At 45.7% G+C, this 21,346-nt stretch overlaps 2 protein-coding genes across 2 annotated transcripts in view; both read left to right on the plus strand.

Moving 5' to 3' along the window:
* Positions 1-20,765, plus strand: part of aknad1 (AKNA domain containing 1) — a 23,194-nt gene extending 2,429 nt beyond the window's left edge. The window contains exons 3-21 of the mRNA XM_084057152.1: positions 1-406; positions 1,039-1,113; positions 1,213-1,333; positions 1,716-1,861; positions 2,478-2,537; positions 2,700-2,833; positions 3,314-3,500; positions 5,124-5,311; positions 11,176-11,349; positions 11,897-12,053; positions 12,914-13,011; positions 13,779-14,008; positions 15,511-15,637; positions 16,089-16,262; positions 17,057-17,172; positions 17,281-17,532; positions 18,478-18,598; positions 19,046-19,214; positions 20,505-20,765. The exon at positions 1-406 is cut by the window's left edge and continues 796 nt beyond it. Of these exons, the coding sequence (XP_083913278.1) occupies positions 1-406; positions 1,039-1,113; positions 1,213-1,333; positions 1,716-1,861; positions 2,478-2,537; positions 2,700-2,833; positions 3,314-3,500; positions 5,124-5,311; positions 11,176-11,349; positions 11,897-12,053; positions 12,914-13,011; positions 13,779-14,008; positions 15,511-15,637; positions 16,089-16,262; positions 17,057-17,172; positions 17,281-17,532; positions 18,478-18,598; positions 19,046-19,214; positions 20,505-20,681 (3,112 nt within the window). The 3' untranslated portion in view covers positions 20,682-20,765. The remainder of the gene's footprint in view (positions 407-1,038; positions 1,114-1,212; positions 1,334-1,715; positions 1,862-2,477; positions 2,538-2,699; positions 2,834-3,313; positions 3,501-5,123; positions 5,312-11,175; positions 11,350-11,896; positions 12,054-12,913; positions 13,012-13,778; positions 14,009-15,510; positions 15,638-16,088; positions 16,263-17,056; positions 17,173-17,280; positions 17,533-18,477; positions 18,599-19,045; positions 19,215-20,504) is intronic.
* LOC311045972 (kinase D-interacting substrate of 220 kDa B-like) lies at positions 6,772-10,545 on the plus strand (the record flags this gene model as incomplete). The annotated part of the gene is made up of 1 exon (XM_084058043.1): positions 6,772-10,545. Exon 1 carries the CDS (start codon positions 6,787-6,789, stop codon positions 10,543-10,545), a length of 3,759 nt encoding a protein of 1,252 aa, XP_083914169.1. The 5' UTR covers positions 6,772-6,786.
* Positions 20,766-21,346: the final 581 nt, after the last annotated feature.

A 21,346-nucleotide genomic window follows, 5' to 3' on the forward strand; every position in this document is an offset into this window, starting at 1 on the left:
CTCTTCTGCCACTGACAGTAATGTATCAAACGGTGAAACTGAAAGCGGTGGTTCCGAGCTATCCAGGACAGAACAGGACAAAGAAGATGATACAGGTCAGATAGTCCACCTGGTGCGGACCAGGTCTTTCAGTGAGTTGAAGTATGGCCAAGGTCAAGTTCATTACCCCCTCCCTGACTTCACGGTTGCCCCTAAGGTCAAAATCCCCAAAACTCCTTGCAGTCCACCCAGACCCATTGCTCAGCCCCCCAGCATTATGTATAGAACCCAGTCGTCACCAGGAATACTGGAGGTGATCAGTAGAGTACTGGAGGATTCAATTCAGCCCTCGGAGAAGCCCTATGTCTTTAAAGACGAGAGCAAACTGACAGACACTACCACGCCAGCACTTGTGGATCACCTTCAGGTGACACTCTTGGAACTCTTTTGCCCTCTTTTATGTACCAGACCAGTGTTATCTTTGATCATTGTAATGTTAAAGTAATGTTGAACTTCAGTAGAACCTTGGGTTTTTTAACTACCTGGCCATGATATAGTATGTCCATACAGTATATTGCCAACATCTTCTATCTTCATCTGTTGCAAAAAGTAATAGTTCCATTCACTCTTATTGTCTGGAGAAATAGGTCTGAAAACTACACCTTTAGCACATACGTATGTGAATGCAAACAATGCGGAATCTGCCAATATATAAAAATTCTAGTACGTATTTCTTTCCACTTATTTTGGCTACATATTACATCAACATTAGTGACCTATTGATTTTCTGTCAAGAGTAATATAACTAAATGTGCAGTGGCTAAATAGTGTGATTTTAAGACCGGCTGTTTCTCCATAATGTACAATGAGAGTGAATGGAATTGATACTTCCACGATCACAGAACACAGTTTGCAATTGATAAAGATTTTGGAAAATATTTGGACTCATATCACGCCGAGGTAGCTATTGTATACAACCCCAGGTTTAAGTGTAGTGTGGAAATTGTTGACCTTGGCTTGTGTCTGCTTTATTATAACCGTTTGTTCTTCCAATTCTAGGCTGAATATGATAAATTACTGACTAAGTATGCAGAGGCAGAGAACCTCATTGATCAGATGAGACTAGGAACCATAGTAAGTAAGGGATCATTTCCAAATTTACCAAACAAGATCTCAATAAACTATAAGCAACATTTATAAGCTATAACATCATTTATGAATCTGTTTTTATAGACTCAGGCTCCCTCCCACTCAGACCTTCTCCTTGAGATAGAGTGCGGTTATCCACAGGACAACCAAGGTGACGGAGGCCATCTTGGATTAATGTCTTCTTCCCTTCCTCCTGCAGGTACAGGTAGGTCTTTGTCATTTGATATTATGACAGGTCCCGTCTCTGCCTCACTAACAAATTACACAGAAGCAAAGGGCCCTTGGTTACCTTGGTGACGAATGGGGTCAAATGACACAGTTCTTGTTCCACACATATATCAGCTCCTTGTGGAACACTTTACATGAGTTTCATTGAAAAACTATGATCACAGTCTGGGACCATTTTATATCTGTTACATAATTTCATGCAACAAATAACGGTGGCATTGATAATCCCCTTGTCTATTTCTTTGTCCTCCTCCCAAGGTCAACACATTATGCTCTGTTTGAGCATTCATTACATTTACTGAGAGATTACACGCATCCACTTAAATCCTTTCAGTCAGTTTCATGGTGTATTTTTACAGCCAACTTCGTTGACGAGGCTGCCCACCAGAGAAACAGTGAGCAACTGAATGCAATGTCTTCCACCCAGCTCGAACCCCAGAGTCCCAGCGATGGAGAAAGATTGACTGATGAGCTAAGAGACTTCATCAGCCACTTCATGCAGAAGGTCGTCCTTAACCATACTTCTCCGTATGATGGACCGCGCATGCAAAAATTGCCAATCCAAAACTCACAAGGCATCGCATTGTGAGCTTGTAGATCAGCTATTTTAGCTATTAAACTTTTTTTGGGGGAAATATTGAATTTGTTTCTGACAAAGTTTGTACATTTTAGAAGATGTTTGCCTATACCAGGGGTCTTCAACGTTTTCAGGCCAAGGACCGCCTAGCTGAGAGTTGGATGAAGCAGGGACCCCCTCTATATTGTATAAAATTGTGTTTCAGATTCAACTTTTTTTGTTTACTTGGTCTGCTCTTTTTTCCCTCTGTCCCTCCCATTTTTTGTCTAAAGTTCTCCTCAGAAAAGGGATGCTAGGGTTCAAGTTGTCAAGGCACGTTAAATAATCATATCACACAAAGATTTGGCAGACCCCCTGTAGTAATTCTGAGGACCCCCTAGGGGTCCCGGACCCCCTGTTGAAGACCCCTGGCCTATACAATGACATGCTCAAAATAGTGAAGCAAGGTTGAACGTTGTTAACACATGAAATATGTTGATAAGCTAGTTATGTAGTTCCATAAGCTGGTTACAGAAGTCTTTTTAAACATAAACCCTCCATTCAGGTGGAAGAATTCAAACTGTGTCTCAGCAGCATGTCACTCAGCATCGCAGAGCAGCAAATGGCAAGTACTCGTACACTATACTTGAGTAATTTATCAAATAAGCACGCATTGTGCAGCATGCTTCCCTAGTGCGCTGACCTTGACATGTTATCATTACATATCTCTCAACATCTGTCTGTGTGCTGTACTATCTGTGGGTGCGTGTGTTTGATTCTTCACCAGATGTTGCGGAGTATGATGGAGGCCCAGGACCAGTTGCAGAGGAACTACCTCAGTAAGAAGGAGGAGCACAGAGCTCTGGAGATGCAGAATTACATGGGCCTATCCAGAAACACCGGCACCTTTGACCCTGACAGGTCAGACTTCACTTGAACTGTTTCAAGTCCCATGTGATTTGTTTGTTTCAGTTGTCTGTTTAACCTGTTTAGAATGTAGTGTTTTTAATGCTACGTATGCTGAGTGGATAGAGAGGCTGTCTGGTAATCAGAAGGTCACCGGTTCACCCTCTGGTCTATGTTGAATCGTCCCTGAGCAAGACACTTAAACTTTAACTGCTCCCCGGGCACTGTGTTAATAGTGCCCACGGCTCCTAACAGTTACAATAGGATGGGTTAAATGCAGAGGACAAATTTCAAGTACTATAGTGCACATGTATAGTGACAAATACCCCAATACAACTAAAGGGGACTAGATTATTACAATTACTTGTTCACATGAAAAACGTTTTTTTTTTGGGGCAGTGCGTGTGTGCGTGCACGTACACGTTAGGCTTGTGCGTACATGCGTTCTCATGTCGGGTGTGTGTCTTTATGTATGGATGTGTGTTTGCTGTGCAGGCTTGTAGAGGGGGATATTTTCAGACTAGGGATGCACCTGGAAGACTTAAAGGAGGTCATAGACAGGAATCTGTGTGAGCAACTGTCCCCTCCCCACTCATCCACCCCATCCACACCCCTGTCACTGAACGCGGAGCCAGGCCCTCCTTTCCTAATCACACCCTCCCTTACACCAACCCAGCATGAGGTAACTCACTCATTCGCTCACTCACTTGCTCACTTGCTCGTTCGCTCGCTCACTCGCTCACTCACTCACTCACTCACTCACTCACTCACTCACTCACTCACTCCTACTCTCTCTTTCATTTGTCTCAAGTTGGCAGACAATCAGATATCTAGACTCTACCTACGATTCCCCAGTCATATCAGCAGGCAGAGATCTCTGATGATCTGCCCTTTCATTAAAGTGCCCTTTCTTGGGCCGCCGATAGCCGAGTGGTTAAGGCGTGTACCACATGGGCTCTGATGCCTGGCAGCGATTCCCGGGTTTGATTCCTGAGCCCGATGGACCTTTGCTGCATGTCACTCCCCGATTCGTTCTCCCTGTTTCCTGTTTCTCTTCACTGTGAACTATCAATAAAGGCCCCAAAAATATTAAGACAAAAAAAGAAGTGCCCTTTCTTCCTTCTCAACATATTCTTTGCCAATTCTTACCCCCAATTTAGTTGTTATGCCAATTCTCTGATTACTGTATGTCACACACTTGTAATTTTGTCAAATTTTGTATTGTAGTGCTGACCCCTTCTGGTTGGTCTCAGGCTGATTGGTCCTGAGGATGATATTGAAACCACTTGTCTCCTCTGATACCCATGACCTGCCACTTCTTTTCACCTGCCAGTGAGGAGCTTCAGTGGGAGAATGTACAGTAGCATGTGTGGAGGAACACACTATTCCTCACAGTGTTCAACGCCCCTGCTGCACCTTTGACCAACCTGTAGTTGCTGGTGCAGCGACAAGAAATAACATCCCTGTCTGTCTGTCTTCCCTCCCACCAACCAACACGGTCAATTATGTTTGTTGGGACACCTGGCCAAGCCGAATTCTCCACAGAGGATTCAAACCTCTAATTTCCGCAGCTGTGGGCAGGAACTTTACCGCTGCGCCACCCGAGTGCGCCTCTTTCATTTCCTCTTTCTGTTTCTTATCCATACATTCTTATCCACAACTACTGCATGTTTGTTGTCATCCCTGACTCAACCACATGAACCCTAGTGCCCCTATTCTGGGGCAAACATTCAGCGAAAATAGGTCAGTGTACAAGCTCACAACACGTTGCGATTCTTGTTGCGTCGTGAGCTTGTAGATTGGCTATTTTCGGCAAAGAAATTTGGAGTAGAGGGGAAAAAAGGAGCACACCAATTATAGTCAGTCAACTAAGTACAGTATATTGCTTGGGGTTAAGTAGTGAAAGAAAAAGTGATTCACGCCACCGTCTGAATCAATAGCCGCCCTACTGTATATATCACTAGTTAAAATGTATGGCTTTGACTGCAGTTGAAATACATTTGCCCCAAAAAGTTTGTGTGCGAGTCTGTAACGCGCAACTTGCTTTTGTCCAAAAGAAGCTCCCAATTTGTAACTGCATCCCTGCCCTGCTTCCTGTGTGTGTGTGTGTGTGTGTGTGTGTGTGTGTGTGTGTGTGTGTGTGTGTGTGTGTGTGTGTGTGTGTGTGTGTGTGTGTGTGTGTGTGTGTGTGTGTGTGTGTGTGTGTGTGTGTGTGTGTGTGTGTGTGTGTGTGTGTGGTGCGTGCGCGTGCGTCTGTGTGAGTGGGTGTGAGATGACCGCAAATTATCTGGCTCTCATGTTCCAGGGTTCAAGCACATGTTTTTCCACTCTGGGTTATGAGATGGTGAGGGAGAGGAAGGAGAGTGGTGGAGAGGAAGAGGACGAGGCAGAGACCAGGGAGGACCTGGGAGGAGACGAATCAGAGCAAAGCAGTGAGGTCATAACCACAGATTCTGTGGCCAACAGCGCTGGCCAGAGTAGCAGCCACCCACGGTAATACACTGATCTTTGTCTTTTTAGTTTAATTAAAGCCACAATCCGTAGGTTTTATGGAGAGAGATGTTTATTGTAGTTCGGACATATCATTGTCCGAACAATGACAACTACTTATTGACATTGTCAACCATTAGGCGTCTTACCTTGACACCAGGGTGTGACACCTGCATTTCAGAGCAGTTGCTCTGGGAATGGTAGAGGATATTGGTGTTGAAAGTACAACTCTAGGTACATTTATATGAATTTGATGCTCTCTGAAGCTTACAAACTATAGAAAGGACACAATATGTCCAGTTGACCATGGTACACTCTGATGTATTTGAGTTTTCCTTGCTTATTGTAAATCACTCTGGATTAAGAGTGTTTGCTGAATTGGTGTACATTTCTCAATGGAAGGGAAGGGAGATCCCCTCCAACCACTGCTGATGTGCTTGTTATATTGTATCAAAACAGAAACATTTTACTTGATATTAAGTCTAAAAAACACCAACATTTAAATACATTATATGGGACTTGATGTGTCATTTATGACGTCAGTTATCTATGATCATGTCTATGACATGTCTATAATGTATATGACTCAAAATGTGGGCAAGGTTTCAAATCATTATAAAATGTATGTTAAATGAAAGGGTTTAGGGTTGAATATATTTAAGAGTAAATATATTAGTAATTGTATAAGAGATAATAAGTAAATATGTGGGGAACAAAATAGCGGAGGTACTTTTGTTGCGTACTGACAATGTGCACAAGAAATGTGGCACTCTGCTCTGCCAGCACACACAACAGAAACTGCGTGCCTAACAACCCAATAGTGGCTCTGCCAAATCTCTCTGGGGGGCCTATTGTTGTGATGATGGTGACCCATTTGTTTCGAGGTAGCTAACTTGACACACTGTCACATTGCATTGTACAATTTGTTTATTTCTGGTCCGCTTACATAGCAATACCACCAGTAGTACTAGTCACTGGTACGTGACTAGTACTGGCCCTACAGTACGTGGCCCTACGTGACTAGTACTGGATTGGCCCGAACGAACACACTGCCCATTACTATCAATGCCGATTTGCACTGACATTGTGGATCTCCATATATGGGCATGTGACATCAGACACAACAGAAGCCGTGGCCTAAAAACACAGATTTAGGGCTGTGTAACAGCAGCTCGGGGCAGGGTATACTGTAAATACAGAAGGTAACTTTGACGGCCGTTCAAAGTTGTGGAAGTATTTTTTCCCTGAACTGGAATTGACATATTGAGCGGTGTCAAGTGGTCCAGCCTGGATAGGTGGAGGACTTCAGTGAATATCTCTGCACTTTAAAAAGTGGTATGCAGCTGGTTAGCAAGCAGCCACCCAACTCCCTGAAGATGCCCTCCCTAAAGATGACCTCTCTGACCGCTGTGAGAGCCCACCTGGAAGTGTACAACAAAGCGGTGGACAGCAGGAGTGACAATGGACAGACTCGGCTGATGGTAGCGGCAGAGCAGGGCCAACTGGAGACCGTCCAGGAGCTTATTGAGAGGGGTGCCAACACTAACCTGGATGATGTGGACTGCTGGACAGCGCTGCTCTCCGCAGCCAAGGAAGGACACACGGAGGTGGTGATGAAACTGCTGGACAACAATGCCAACCTGGAACACAGGGACATGGGAGGGTGGAGTGCTCTCATGTGGGCAGCCTATAAGGGTCATATAGCCGTGGTGCAGCTGCTATTGGAGAGAGGAGCCAACCCCAATATATTTGGTCAACACAGTGTCTACCCCATTATCTGGGCGGCCGGTCGAGGCCACAGCAAGATCGTCCACCTCCTGCTGCAGCACGGGGCCAAGGTCAACTGCTCGGATAAGTATGGTACCACTCCATTGATCTGGGCGGCCAGGAAGGGCCATTACGACAGCGTCACGCACCTCTTGGCCAACGGAGCCTACGTGGACCAGGTAGGAGCGAATTCGATGACTGCCCTGATCATGGCGGTGAAGGGCGGCTTCACCGAGGTGGTCAAGGAGCTGCTGAAGATCAACCCCAATGTCAACATCACAGACAAGGATGGAAATACAGCACTGGCTATTGCTGCCAAGGAAGGACACATTGAGATCGTCCAGGACCTGCTGGACGCTGGCACCTACATCAACATCCCTGACAGAAGTGGGGACACGGTGCTGATCGTAGCAGTGAGGAAAGGTCATGTGGAGATAGTCCGAGCCCTGTTGAACAAATATGCCGATATTAACGTCAGAGACCAGGACGGAAAGACTGCCCTCTACTGGGCTGTTGAGAAAGGAAACGCAATCATGGTGAGGGACATCCTGCAGTGCAACCCAGACACCGAGAGTTGCACCAAGGATGGAGAGACGCCTCTTATCAAAGCCACCAAGATGAAGAACATAGAGGTAGTGGAGCTGCTGCTGGATAAAGGAGCCAAGGTGTCTGCCGTGGACAAGAAAGGAGACACTGCCCTCCACATCGCCATCCGTGGAAGCTGCAAGCTGGCTGAGCTGCTCCTGAGGAACCCCAATGATGGCCGCCTGCTGTACCTTCCCAACAAGGCTGGAGAGACACCGTACAACATCGACTGCAGCCACCAGAGGAGCATCCTCACACAGATATTCGGAGCCAAGCACCTGTCTCCCTCTGAGTCAGATAGGGACATGTTGGATTATGACCTGTATAGTAGTGCCCTGGCAGACATCCTGAGTGAGCCCACCATGCAGCCCCCCATCTGTGTGGGTCTGTATGCCCAGTGGGGCAGTGGCAAGTCCTTCCTGCTGCAGAAACTGGAGGATGAGATGAAGACGTTTGCGGTGCAGCAGATCCAACCATTGCTCCAGTTCTCCTGGCTTGTGGTATTCCTCACACTGCTGCTGTGCGGCTCTGTGGCACTGGTGCTGAACTTCACCATGGACCCCCCTCTGGCCATCGCTGTCTCACTGGGTCTCCTGACACTGCTCTACATATTCCTTGTGCTGGTGTACTTTGGAAGCCGTCATGAGGGTGAGAGCTGGAACTGGGCCCGGGTCATAAGCACCTGTCTGGCCCGCCAGGTGGGCTACCTGGAACTGTTACTCAAACTCATGTTTGTCAATCCCCCTGAGCTGCCTGAACAGACCACCCGCGCCCTACCTGTCAGGTTCCTGTTCACAGACTACAACCGCTTGTCCAGCATGGGAGGGGACACCTCCATGGCAGAATTGATCGCCACCCTCTCAGACGCCTGTGAGAGGGAGTTTGGCTATATGGCCACCAGGCTCTTCAGGGTTGTCCAGAACGACGAGATCCAAGGTAACAAATGGAAGAAGACATGTTGTGTTCCATCCTTTGTGCTGTTTTCAGTGACCTTGGGCTGCCTCATCACTGGAGTGGCCTTGCTGGCTATCTTCAAGGTGAATCCCGAGAACCAGACTGTAAATGTAACGCTAGTAGCCATGGCCATCGTGGTGGGCCTGGCTCTGTTGCTCAACTGCAGGACCTGGTGGCGGATAGCATACTCTGTCCTCAACTCCCAGAGGAAACATCTACACAGCGCTGCCAACAACTTGCACAAACTCAAGAGCGAAGGATTCATGAAGGTACTGAAGCATGAGGTTGAGCTGATGTCCAAAATGGCCAAGACCATTGATAGCTTCACCCAGAACCAGACACGTATGGCGGTCATCATCGACGGCCTGGACACATGTGAACCAGACCGAGTGCTACAGATGCTGGACACGCTGAGGGTGTTGTTTTCCAAAGGTCCCTTCATCTCCATCTTTGCCAGCGACCCCCACATCATCATCAAGGCCATCAACCAGAACCTCAACAGCGTGCTGAGGGACTCCAAAATCAACGGCCACGACTACATGAGGACCTTTGTCCACCTTCCCATCTTCATCGACACCCGCGGCCTTAGCATGGCCAAGAAGCTCTGCACGGCAGCCCCCTCCAACGGAGACCTCATCCACTGCAAGGACACACGCCGGCAGCGTCACATCACCAGGCAGATGTCCTTTGACCTGACCAAGCTGTTGGTCACTGACGACTGGTTCAGTGACATCAGCCCCCAGAAGATGAGGAGGCTACTCAGCATCATCTCTGTCACCGGACGTCTGCTGCGAGCCAATCGGATCATCTTTAACTGGGACTGCCTGGCGTTATGGATCAACCTGACAGAAGAGTGGCCGTACAGGACATCATGGCTCATCCTATTCCTGGAGGAGACCAATGGAGTGTCTGACCAGGTCACACTGAAGACCATCTATGAGAGAATTTCCAAGAACATCCCTACCACCAAGGAAGTGGAGCCCTTACTGGAGATCGATGGCGACCACCGAAGCTTTGAAGTGTTTCTGTCCTCCAGGACACCTGTCCTCACCGCCCGGGACGTGGAGATGTTCCTTCCCTGCACCGTTAACCTGGACCCCAAACTCAGGGAGATAATTGCAGACGTGCGTGCGGCCAGGGAGCAGATCAACACAGGAGGAATGCCCTATCCCATGCAGCCCCTGCAGGACAATGTGTCTCGCTCCCCATTGGTTTATCGTCAGAACTCTGCTGCCTGCTCACCAACAGGCTCCTTTGCCGGCACGCTGGCCCCCCAGCTGCACAGCACCAACTTCAGTGGCATGACGGGCACTCAGCACCCCTTCTACAACCAGCCTTATTTCCCCGAACATGTGTATCACCTGCCAAGGCATTACTCCCACCATGTCCCCTCACCCAACTCCCCTCTCTACATTAAACCACATGGCCACCCTAAGGACAACACCAGTGGACTTGTCTTTGGCTCTGGGGCCCCGGTGGGACTACTCTGCTCTCTGAACTCAGATGCCGTTTGTGAGCATCTCAAACAGCTGGATGGCATCGACCCTAACATGCTGCCTCGGTACATGTCCACTATCAAGAAGGCCAATGTGAATGGCAGAGTGCTGTCCCAGTGCAACCTGGAAGAACTGAAGAAAGAGATGAAGATGAACTTTGGAGACTGGCAGCTCTTCAGGACAATGGTGATGGAGCAGCGGCACGCTGAGAGCCAGGCTCTGCTTCAGCACGAGTCAAGACCTGCCAGTGAGCAAGGCAACCACGGGGAGGCCAGCAGACACTCCAGGGCTCCCCAGCACAACAGAGGCACCTTCAGCATCAACCTCAGAGGAGCTGGGCTGGCCTCCGAGACAGAACAGCAACCCACCCTGGCCGGCGACAAACAACAGGCAGAGCACCACAATGCCTACTGGGAGTACAATACTCTGACCTAGCTCGAGCAGTGGGGGAAAGAGGCCTGTCCAGCCCCACCCTGGACAATTCCAGGGTCCAAGCCTTGATGACACTACAGATTGTCATCGTGTTGTGGATGCCCTGGACCCCATCAGGGAAGGTGCCAGTGGCTCAGGAGGTGGATCGGCTGGTTGGGAATTAGATGGTTCTCAGAGCGACGCTTGGGTGAGGTGAATGTAATGGCCACTGTGAAGCGCTTTGGATAAAGGTGCCATATAAATGCACCATTTGTTATTTGTTTTATCATTTGAAGAGGATGAGAAGCAGGACGACAGCATCTCATCAAGGGCCCCAGGCTATTTTGGGCACGTCATTATAGGCGAGAAATGTAAAAACAGCAAAAATAGCAGATATACAAGCTCACAATGCCTCACATTGGAAATCGAGCTTAAGTTCTTAATGCGTGCGTGACTGAGTGTGCGTGCAGAGCACACGCAGTTGTACTTGCATACTTGCCGTGTGTGTCTGTTTACGTGGTCGAATGACAGGCCACGTTCCCTAACCCTTCCTGAGGGCGGGTCGTGTTTCAGGTACAGTGTTGGTGTCAGATTCCTCAGGGGACAACAGCGAACGGTCTGTGTCAGTATGTGTCTGTCTTCTTTCTTACTCAGACATGTAGAAGATTCTGTAGAGGGACCGGACCTCAGTATAGGTGAGGATGACAAGGATGAGGAAGAAGGGAGGAGCTCCGTCCTGACCGAGAGAATATTCAACGAAGATGACATCTTATCATATTTGACTGGATCGAAGTCACCCTCGACAGACAGGCGGTGGACTCCTGAAAGGTCAGTGTTATGGTATCGAAGAGTACAGGGTCATGACTTAACTCTTAACCTCTGTGTCTGTCTGTGCTGCTTAACCTCTGCGTCTGGGCTGGTTTTGGATCACCAGTGAATAATGCAGAGCCAGTGCAGACTAATCTGTCTTGTAATCCTGCCACGGTGTAAGTAAATGAGATACAGTAGAGATGGGTGCCGCAGTCAGTCTGGAAAACAACATTGTCATACTGCAGGGATGGAGCTATGTCTTGCAATGCCATTGAATGACTGTCTATTCACTGTTAACAGCACACTCAAGAGCAGCTCTTAATAAATGCTTGAATCAATGTTTGCATAGTCATCTGTACATGGAGTGAATGTGGCATACTTAAATTATCTGTAGGTTAGGCGCTGCGTCAAAAACGAGCGGGAAAAAAGGCTTTCCTGAATATAGTCCTAAGTAAACATGTCCGGCGGTTCCTTACTTGAATTGATTGATTGATTGATTGACTATGTTGCATTAGATCACAGTTTATTTTCAGAACATGACGTTGTTGATGTTTGTTTGTTGCAGTATTAGCACCCAGTGCAGCGGTGTCCTCCTGGGCCCGGACAGTGAATGTGATCTGGGTGCCAGTGTGAGTCTGGCAGTGGCTCTCTCCTATTCCTCTGATGCTTTGAAAACCCACAGCCTCTCAGAACCTACTCTGACCACTGCGTCCATATCACAGGTCAGCCACAGTGTAATACATACAGTACGTACAGTATGAGACCTGTTTGTTGTGTCTGGAATGTATGTTGTACTCACTGTGTAGTAGTAGTTTCATTAGACTGGCCTACTTGGACCTCAATTACTGTATGAGTTGGTGTGAATCTGATCCTTGTTATGCAACAGCTTTTCAATGTTCCTGCGGTATTGTATAACATCATTGTTTAGATTGCTTTGTAAAGGCTAGTTTATTCACTTTCGATCAGTGTCAGATAAGCGTGGGGAAAAAAACACATTCATTGTGTTGGTATTGTTAATTAGGTCGGCTATTTTCAGCACGCAACATTGTCTTAGGCATTTTTGTGTTAATAAAGTATTCAATCAATTTCAAGTTCACCACGCCCGACAGCTTGGTGCTTCCCCTTTACCAATGTTGGCTGGATATCCACTGCCTAAATGCAGTGGTGTAAAGTAACATGTACTCAAGTACTGTACTTACGTTCAATTTTGAGCTACTTTTACTTTCCTGGAATATTTAAAAAAATCTTCTCCACTACATTTCAGAGACAAATATTGTACTTTTACTCCTCCACTGCAATTATTTGAAAATGATTAGTTACTTTGTGGATTTTGGTTATTATTACAAAACATACATTCAGCCCTATTTAAACTTTGGCTATTTGAGAATAGCCGATCTACAAGCTTGCGATGCAACGTCACAATGCGGCGACGCGTTGTGAGCTTGTAGATCTTCTTTTTTACTTTGTAACAGTGTTTCTACATTGCAGTATTGATACTTAAGTAAAACATCAGAGTACCTTTTTCCACCACTGCCTAAATGCATCTCAATGGACTGATGTTTGTCTGTTTTTCGGAATGCAGAGGGACCTGAGCCCAGCAGAGACAGACAGTGGATTTGGAAGCACTTATTTGACTCAACCTGGTTCAGGACCATACCAGCCACAACTACTCACTGACGGGTAGAAAAACTAAACTACTGATTTTTATCGTATATCATCTTGTGCTGTATCATTTCAATGTGAGAGGTTCATTGCGCCAGCTGGCCATATTTCAAACTTAGCCTAGTTACTAAGTTGAGTCTTGCTGAATTAGCAAATTAAAATAGGTTGTGTCACATAAGGTAGTTTTTACACAGCTCAGTATGTACTCCTATACCAACTAGCAGGTGTAAGTGTAACCACAATGCATGGTGTGTAAGTTTGCTTGGTCTGCCCAAGTTACCTCACATACTAATGTGGAAGTTCTATCATAGCTTGTGAGGTCGCAGGGAGTTCCTCATTAACTTTGTTAATTGCTTTTTGATTGGAAGCAGCTGGTAGATGTACAATGCTCTTAAAGGGATGGTTCACCCCAAAAATGACTTATTTTCTATTAATAATTACACACCCCATGAAGCCTTGAATTCATGGAGATTTTGTAGTTTCTGTCGCATTCCTGAGCCAATAATTTTATGACGGGTGTATTTCCGGCAAGAGACTCAAAGAGACTCCTTTGAGTCTCCTACCGGATACATTAGTATCTTTCCGCCGGAAATCAAATTATTGGCTCAGGAATGCGACAAAGACTAAAGAAAATCCATGAATTCAATGCTTCATGGGGTGTGTAATTGATAGAAAATAAGTCATGTTTTGAGTGAACTACTCCTTTAAGTTTCAAACGACGACGCTCCGACCACTCTGAATTTCCGAACGACGACATCGAGTAAGTTGTGTTCTTTCATCCGCAGTGTGCCGCCCCACAGTGCTGGGGTAAGCGGGTCCGACAGTGAGGGCTCCTGGTCCAACCTGCAGACAGCCATCCATCCTGCCCCGTCTCCAGAGCGGCGCAGAGGCAGCCTGCCGGCAGCTTCCCATCCAGCCACTCCGACAGGCCAGCGGAGGGGCAGCTGTCACTCTTCTGTCCAATCACAGCCCGGTGCACACCTGTGGGCGGAGAGCTCCGCCACGGAGCCCCGGGGTAAGATTCTGTTTGTGGAAAACAATTACACAAAATACCGCACAGCAGTGGCGTGCACAGACATTTTGAGGGGCAGGTGCTCAAGTACATTTAACTTTTTTTTGTTTACTTGGTCTGCTCTTTTTTCCCTCTACACCTATACCTCTTTGCCAAAAATAGCCGATCTACAAGCTCACAACGCCTCGCAGCGCGAGGCGTTGTGGGCTTGTAGATCTGCTATTTTTGGCTAAAGTTCTCCTCAGAAAAGGGATGCTAGGTTTCGAGTGGTTATGGTAAAAAGAAAAATCATATCACATAAAGATTTGGCGGACCCCCTGTAGTAACTCTGAGGACCCCCTAGGGGTCCCGGACCCCCTGTTGAAGACCCCTGATGTAAACTGGGAAAAAAAATATTTTTTCTCTTATTTTCAAAAGGGCACTTCTGGTCAAGAGGGCAAAGGGCAGGTGCTCTAGCACCACCTAGAGTCTATCTGTGCACGTCCCTGCCGCACAGTATGAATGAACTAGGTGCATGAACGCACTGCATTAAGCCCTGTATATACAGTATTGGATGATGAATAGCAAAATAGCGAATAGCGGACAATTTATATTTTTACGCCGTGGCGTCTCAGAGATGAGACGAGCCGTCTATAAGAGGTTCTGTGTGTGTGTGTGTGTGTGTGTGTGTGTACGTTTGTTTGTCTGTATGTGTGTCTATGTGTGTCTGGAGCTAATCTCACAAACCGCAGGACCGATCAGCTACAAATGTCTTGTGCACACTGCTAGTAGGCCACAGAAGTGCAGTACCTTTGCTTTTTCACATATATTTTATTCTTTTAGAAGTATTTAACATTTAAATGTTGTTATAATGGAAGTCAATGGGGCTGTGATCATGCTGACACTTAGGCGATTAGACGACTGATGTCATAGATCAGTGGTTCTCAACCTTTTCAGGCCATGACCCACCAAAATAATCATATTTGAACTGGGGACCCGGCCCCCACCCTGACAAGCACTTGGAATGTAGGAGTTGAGGCATTACATGTTGTTTGACTCGGTTCCACAGATAAATGTTGTGAAAATAGCAGATCTACAAGCTCACAATGCCTTCCTTTGCGAGGCATTGTGAGCTTGTAGATCTGCTATTTTCACAATTTTTGATTCTTATATTATTTGATGATTTGGCCAATGTTTGACCGTTTTTTAATAGTATAGTTTGTTAATTACTTTTGATTCAGTAATGGTATTTCCCCCCCTTTCTTTTAGGTATTAAAAAGGTCTTAAAAGTCCTTAAATTGTCACTTCACTGTCATCTGGGGACCCCCCCAAAATCATGTCGGGTCCCGACCCACAGGTTGAGAGCCACATAGAGGACTGACGTCCTAGATCCACATTGGAGCCACAATGCCGTTCCCATGTGGATCCCGAGATCCAAATGATTTTATTTATTTATTTTATTTTATTTTCCCAAAATAGGGACGCCAGGGTTGATGTGGTTTAACATATAGTTTGTTACCTCTCAGGTGCAGACCTCCACCTGCCTACACATTTCCCTCAGCACTTAAAGAACAGCCAATCAGAACCCAGACTCAGTGTCGCCATGTATTCACCGCAAGGAGACAGTGACCTGCATACGTGTTCTTGTAACAGGTCAGTGTACAACAAGATGGCACAGAGATTTTTCACTATGTTACCTTTCCCATGACTTTTCCCATATGCCAACCAATACAATACCAATACCGCATGTGTACTGTTACTGTACTGATTTCCCCCTGTGTGCCAGTGTTGTGTTTCCAGCCGTGTTAAAAAACTAGACTAAACGTTACAGACAGACGCGTTGTGAGCTTGTAGATCAGTTATTTATGGTAGTTATTTTACAAATCAGGCATTACGACGCCATCAAGGCCTGCCAAAATTAACTTTAGTCGACTAAATCAACTGTAGATTTTGTTGACTAAAATCTTATGATGTTTAATCAACTAAAACTAGACTAAAAGCATTTAAGATGACTAAAATATGACTAAAACTAAATGGAATTTTATTCAAAAGACTATGACTAACTAAATCTAAGTTTGTTGTAAAAATGAACATGTGTTTCCAGTGAGGCGATCCTAGCCCTGCAGTCCGAGGTGTCGAGACTGAAGAGGGACCTGGAGGATGGCCTCGTTCAGCTGCCTCATCTGACCCAGAGGATGGACTACCTCACCTCCAAGTACAGGCACGACCGCAGGCCGAAAACCAGGTCCAGGAGCCACCACAGACCAACTTCTAACAGGTAAAGAGTACAGTAGGTACTGTAGGTAGGTAAGCAAGTAGCCTTGTGAACCAGTGGTTCCCGAGCCATGTGTACCATACATAGCCTGGAAACCAGACAAATCTGCTAGTGCAACAAAACAAAAACAAATAGATTTGGTTTGACAGACAGACAGGCAGACAGACAGGCAGACAGGCAGGTAGGTACATTGTGCCCTGCAGTATTGATTTCGTCGTCTAAAACTATGACGAAAAATGTTCGTCGTCTACCTTTTTTCACGGACGTAAACTAAATAAAAACGAAATAAAAAGCTAAGCTACGATGACTAAAACTAAGACTAAATATATCGACAATTTCGTCAACAAATAAAAACTAGACCAAAATGTTAGTTAGGGACTAGTGGAGAAGAGATCCAGTAGAACTAAAAGACAAGTAATTTTATGTTTGGTTGCGCTTGCCTGTTCCGCTCTGAAAATTGCAGATCTACAAGCTCACAACGCGTCGCGCTGCAACCCGTTGTGAGCTTGGAGATCAGCTATTTTCAGCTTGCAACCAAGAGTAAAATCAGCCATTACGACACCATCATGGCCTGCCAAAATACATTTTAGTCGACTAAATCAACTGTAGATTTAGTCGACTATGATCTTATGTTATTTAGGCGACTATAAAACTAGACAAAAACTAAAACATTTCAGATGACTTAAATATGACTAAAACTAAATGGAATTTTATACAAAAGACTATGGCTAAAACTAAATCAAAATTTGCTGTCAAAATCAACACTGGTGCCCTGATGCTGTTGCTGTGTGTTTTAGTCTGAGAAAGACATCAGTGAGCAGGTCTGAGAGAGACAATGGGAGCATTTCTAGCCCCAATCCGGTCAAGATAGAAGACTGGATCTCCACAGACATGGACCCCAGCAAAAGCAAAGGTACACCACCAACCACCATATAGAACTAACTACTGTATGGACATTTCAGTCTGATTATTACGTGTCAAGCCTGCTCACCCTGTGTTCTAATTTCCCTTTGCTTCCCAGGTACAGACAGTGGTGACACAGAGACCTCTGAGATCCTGCTGCAATTCCACAGCTCGCCAGCAGGGAGCAGGAGAGACTGCGTCGGCCTTTACTCAGCTTTTGAGTTGCCTGGGAAAACTCAGCAAAACAAGATGCTCTGTGACAGAGGTCCTCCAGGGCCAGAGGAAAACTGCTCAGCCTCGGGCGTCACCCACTCGACTTTAAAGACAGGGAAGAGGGGTCTCACTTACAGAAACGCCGCCCCCAGAACAAGTAAGCAACTGTGTTCTAGTTCACAGGTTTTCAATCCCCCAGGGGGGCAGCCAAGGGGCCAATTGGAAAGGAGATGAAAAGAAAAAGAAAAAGAAAAAAGCTAAATGTAAATGTTACATAAAATGTAATTTAAATTCTAATTCAATTCATAAGGTTATTGTGCCAGTTTAACCACTTTCAACCTAATCTCTCAAGAACAGATTCCGACCTGCGGTGGAATCTGTCGGAGCGGTTCGTCCTAACCAGTGCGCATTGGCTAAAAGTGGGCGTGCCTTCAGATCAGGAAGTGGGCCGCGCTTTACCCAATCAAATGTAGTGGGCGGGATTCACGTGTCCATCCACCATGATCCACCCTCCCCCCCTCGAAACTAGCCGAAACTAATTTAACAATAGCGTCCTCGGAGCGGACAAAACCACGGAAAGATATTCACATTTTAAATTACTCTTTCATCATAGAAACAAGTGGGCTTATAACCAAAACCATCCATGTTCTCTGGGAGAAGTGGTGTTAGTGTTCCGTGTAGAAATATTGTTAGTGGGAATGAAAACATGGTCGCACCAACCGGAAGTGATGCGCTATAGGCAGACATGAAACCGGTGTTTCCCTGCGCTCTAGTCTAACATTATACTCCTGCCAGACTCCACAGAATATCAGAAAAGCAGAGGTCGCTGTTTTTCATTTTCTGTGGGGTCTGGCTACGCGAGACTACTTTCAACCTGGAGTCTCTATTTTGGGAATGTGATAATTGTCCAAAAAGTTAACATTTTGGACAAACATTTTCAAATAATATAGTGAATCTACAAGCTCATTTTGTCTCGTTATAGGCAAGAAATGTGTTCGCTGTGAATGCAGGTGTGCCTTGAAATTTTGACTTGCCCACTGGTGTGCCTTGTGAAAACCTGCCAGTCTATGCAAGACAGTGCATCTTATACGTTTCTGTGTAGTAGCAGCAGGGGACACGGAGAAGGTTTCCACTCAGGGCTGGTTCTCCGCTGTCACCGCTCCCTCTTCCCAGAAGCCCCTGCTTCAGGTCAACTATGGCTCCTCCTGCAGCCTGCCTGCCAGGTGACTGCACTCCTTTCCTGCAACACACACCCTGACTGAGACAAACACTTTGTTATCAACGCTGACTCATTGAAATCAAAATGGGCGTCTCCTGTCAAAAATGAACTTGTTTTCTTTGTTCTTACAGGGTTATTATAGTTACCTGAAACTACCAAAACTAAAAGGGAAATATTTTTGTAATTTGAAGCATAAAAAGAACAATGCAAAAGTACCATCATATGATGTCTTACATTCTTTCATCCAACCTTTTTCATCTTCTATAAATCAAGACTTTCCTCTACCTGAAAGACTAAATCAAAACTAAACTAAAACTTGTAAATTCCTAAAACTAAAACTACTTATGCACCCATAAAACTAAACCGAAACACGAAAAAAAAGAGAAGAAAACTAATGAATATTTCAAAACTATAACTGGTGCTCACACCAACAACTATCATCCTACATCAGCTACAAGGTGATGGAGCCACCATCGCAGTGTGGGTCCCACCACAGGAAGAGATCCACCCAGTCAGACACAGCACTGCTGCCCAGCAACGTCTACTTCCAGCGGACACCTCCTCCGCCCTCGGTCCCTTCAAAGACGGTCAGCAGGACCAGCAGACGCAGAGGTAGCAAGGTGAGATGTTCTGTGGTACCCTACCCCCACGCATCAATGTCAGCTAATCTCGCAAAACCGCTGGACAGATCAGCTCCAAATGTCTTGTGCAGTCACTGCAGTGCGCTGGCCACATACAGGCCACAGAAGTCAGTGAGAGGGTTCTGATCGGGCTGAAACTGTGCCCAAATATATAACCGTTCCAATAACTGTGAGTCATATGTCATAGGAATGGCATAGATAGAACCTGTAGGTCGGGACCCTCAGTAAAGTAAAGTGGCAATTTAAGTACTTAAAAAAAAAGACCATTACTGCATCAAAAGTAATCAACACACTCTACTATACTATACTATACTATACTATACTATGCTGTGAAAACATTTTTCACAATATTTATCTGGAACAAAGCCAAACTAAATGTAATGCCTCAACTCCTACAATAGGCTCTATTCACAGCAGCCATATTATGAAGACGTTCACAGGTGTTACCAATGATGCTAATGAAGGCTCTGTTCCATTCTGGTCAAACAGAGTCAGGGTGCTGATATTGTGCATGTTGGCCCACTGGAAACACTCTGTTACACCAGTGGGTCTACAGTTGGGGTCCAGGGACCCTCATGGGCTTCCAAATGGCCCCTTACAGGTGTGTAACTCTGAGAGTGTACAAATGGAACCAAATGGACCCCATTTGTACACTCAGAGTTATGGGGGTCGTGGAAACCACTGTGCTAGACTAAATGGAACAGAGCCTTCATTGTAGAGTATCATTGGTAACACCTGACCTGGGAAGGAAGTGATAATATGGCTGCTGTGCATAGAGCCTATTCCAAGTGCTTGTCAGGGTGGGGGGTCCGCAGTTCAAATATGATTGTGTTGGGGGGTCCTGAAAAGGTTGAGAACCACTGTCATAGATGAGATCACTGATGTCGCAGGCTGGTCATTTGAATACTGAGATCCACTTTGGAACCACCCCTTCCCACGTGGATGCCGAGATCAACCTCATCTATATTTTTTCTTTATATTTTTGTAAACATTTTGGAATATTTGCAGAAAATAGGGACGCCAGGGTTAATTAACATGGTTAAGATGAACAACGATCATTCTGACACATGCACTCTCATCCATTGTCATCTCATGTTTCCGTGTGCGTTGAAAGGTTTGAATTGGTCTTATAGAGCTGAGGGCCTTGCTCAGCATGTTAAAAGAATCAGGAAGCCTCACAATGTGATATACAGTAAGCACTATGTAAGCATTTATAACATTATCAAAATGACATAATTTGAAACTGGTGTGTTTACCGCTATCTCTAAGGAGGAGGAGATGAACAGGACCCTGGACCGTGCCATCGAGGCTGCACGCTACATGAAAAGGACCACCGACCATATGGCCAAGAGTCTGTCTGCTGACCTGGCCAAGGCTCAGCTCGACAGAAAGATGCACACTGACAGCATGCAGCCACTAGGGGGCAGAGACCACAACACCTTATAACCAACACCCAGAGTAGAGATGTTCTTACCCTGGTAACATCATCAAGCATGATGAAGTCCCAATAAAACAACAACAAGTACTGTTTTATCTAGTTTTGAACATTGTCTGTCAAATGAAAAAAAGAAATAACGTTTTTTATGGATTCCTATAAGAGTTCTATTTATTAAATGGATTATTTATTGTTGTTGTTGTTGTTGAAAAAAATATATATTTTCACACTTGACCACATAAACATTCTACAGTACATGGGTCCAAGTTTATTTCCTGATGTGTTTGTGAATATCAGTAGCTGACAGGAGATGATAAACTTGGACCCAAGGTGTTTCCTAGCAATGCAATTACACGTACAAGATCTAGTTAGTGGGACAAACTTGCCAATGTAAAATATTAATTATTTGAAAACGAGTACCTCTGTAATAATCTTCTGAGAGTTACAATACAATTTTCACAATATTTATCTGTAGAACCGGGTCAAACGAAATGTAATGCCTACAATTCCAAGTGCTTGTCAGGGTGGGGGGTCCTCAGTTCAAATATGATTATTTTGGTGGGTCACGGCCTGAAAAGTTTGGGAACCCTTGCACTACTAGGGCACTGGTTCTCAATGTTAGGTCCGGGGACCACCAGGGGTCCACAATGGACCCTTACCGGTCTGTAAACCTGAG

Source organism: Gymnoscopelus microlampas (genome assembly GCF_963454915.1).
Source record: "Gymnoscopelus microlampas genome assembly, chromosome: 5".
NCBI classification, from domain to species: Eukaryota; Metazoa; Chordata; class Actinopteri; order Myctophiformes; family Myctophidae; genus Gymnoscopelus; species Gymnoscopelus microlampas.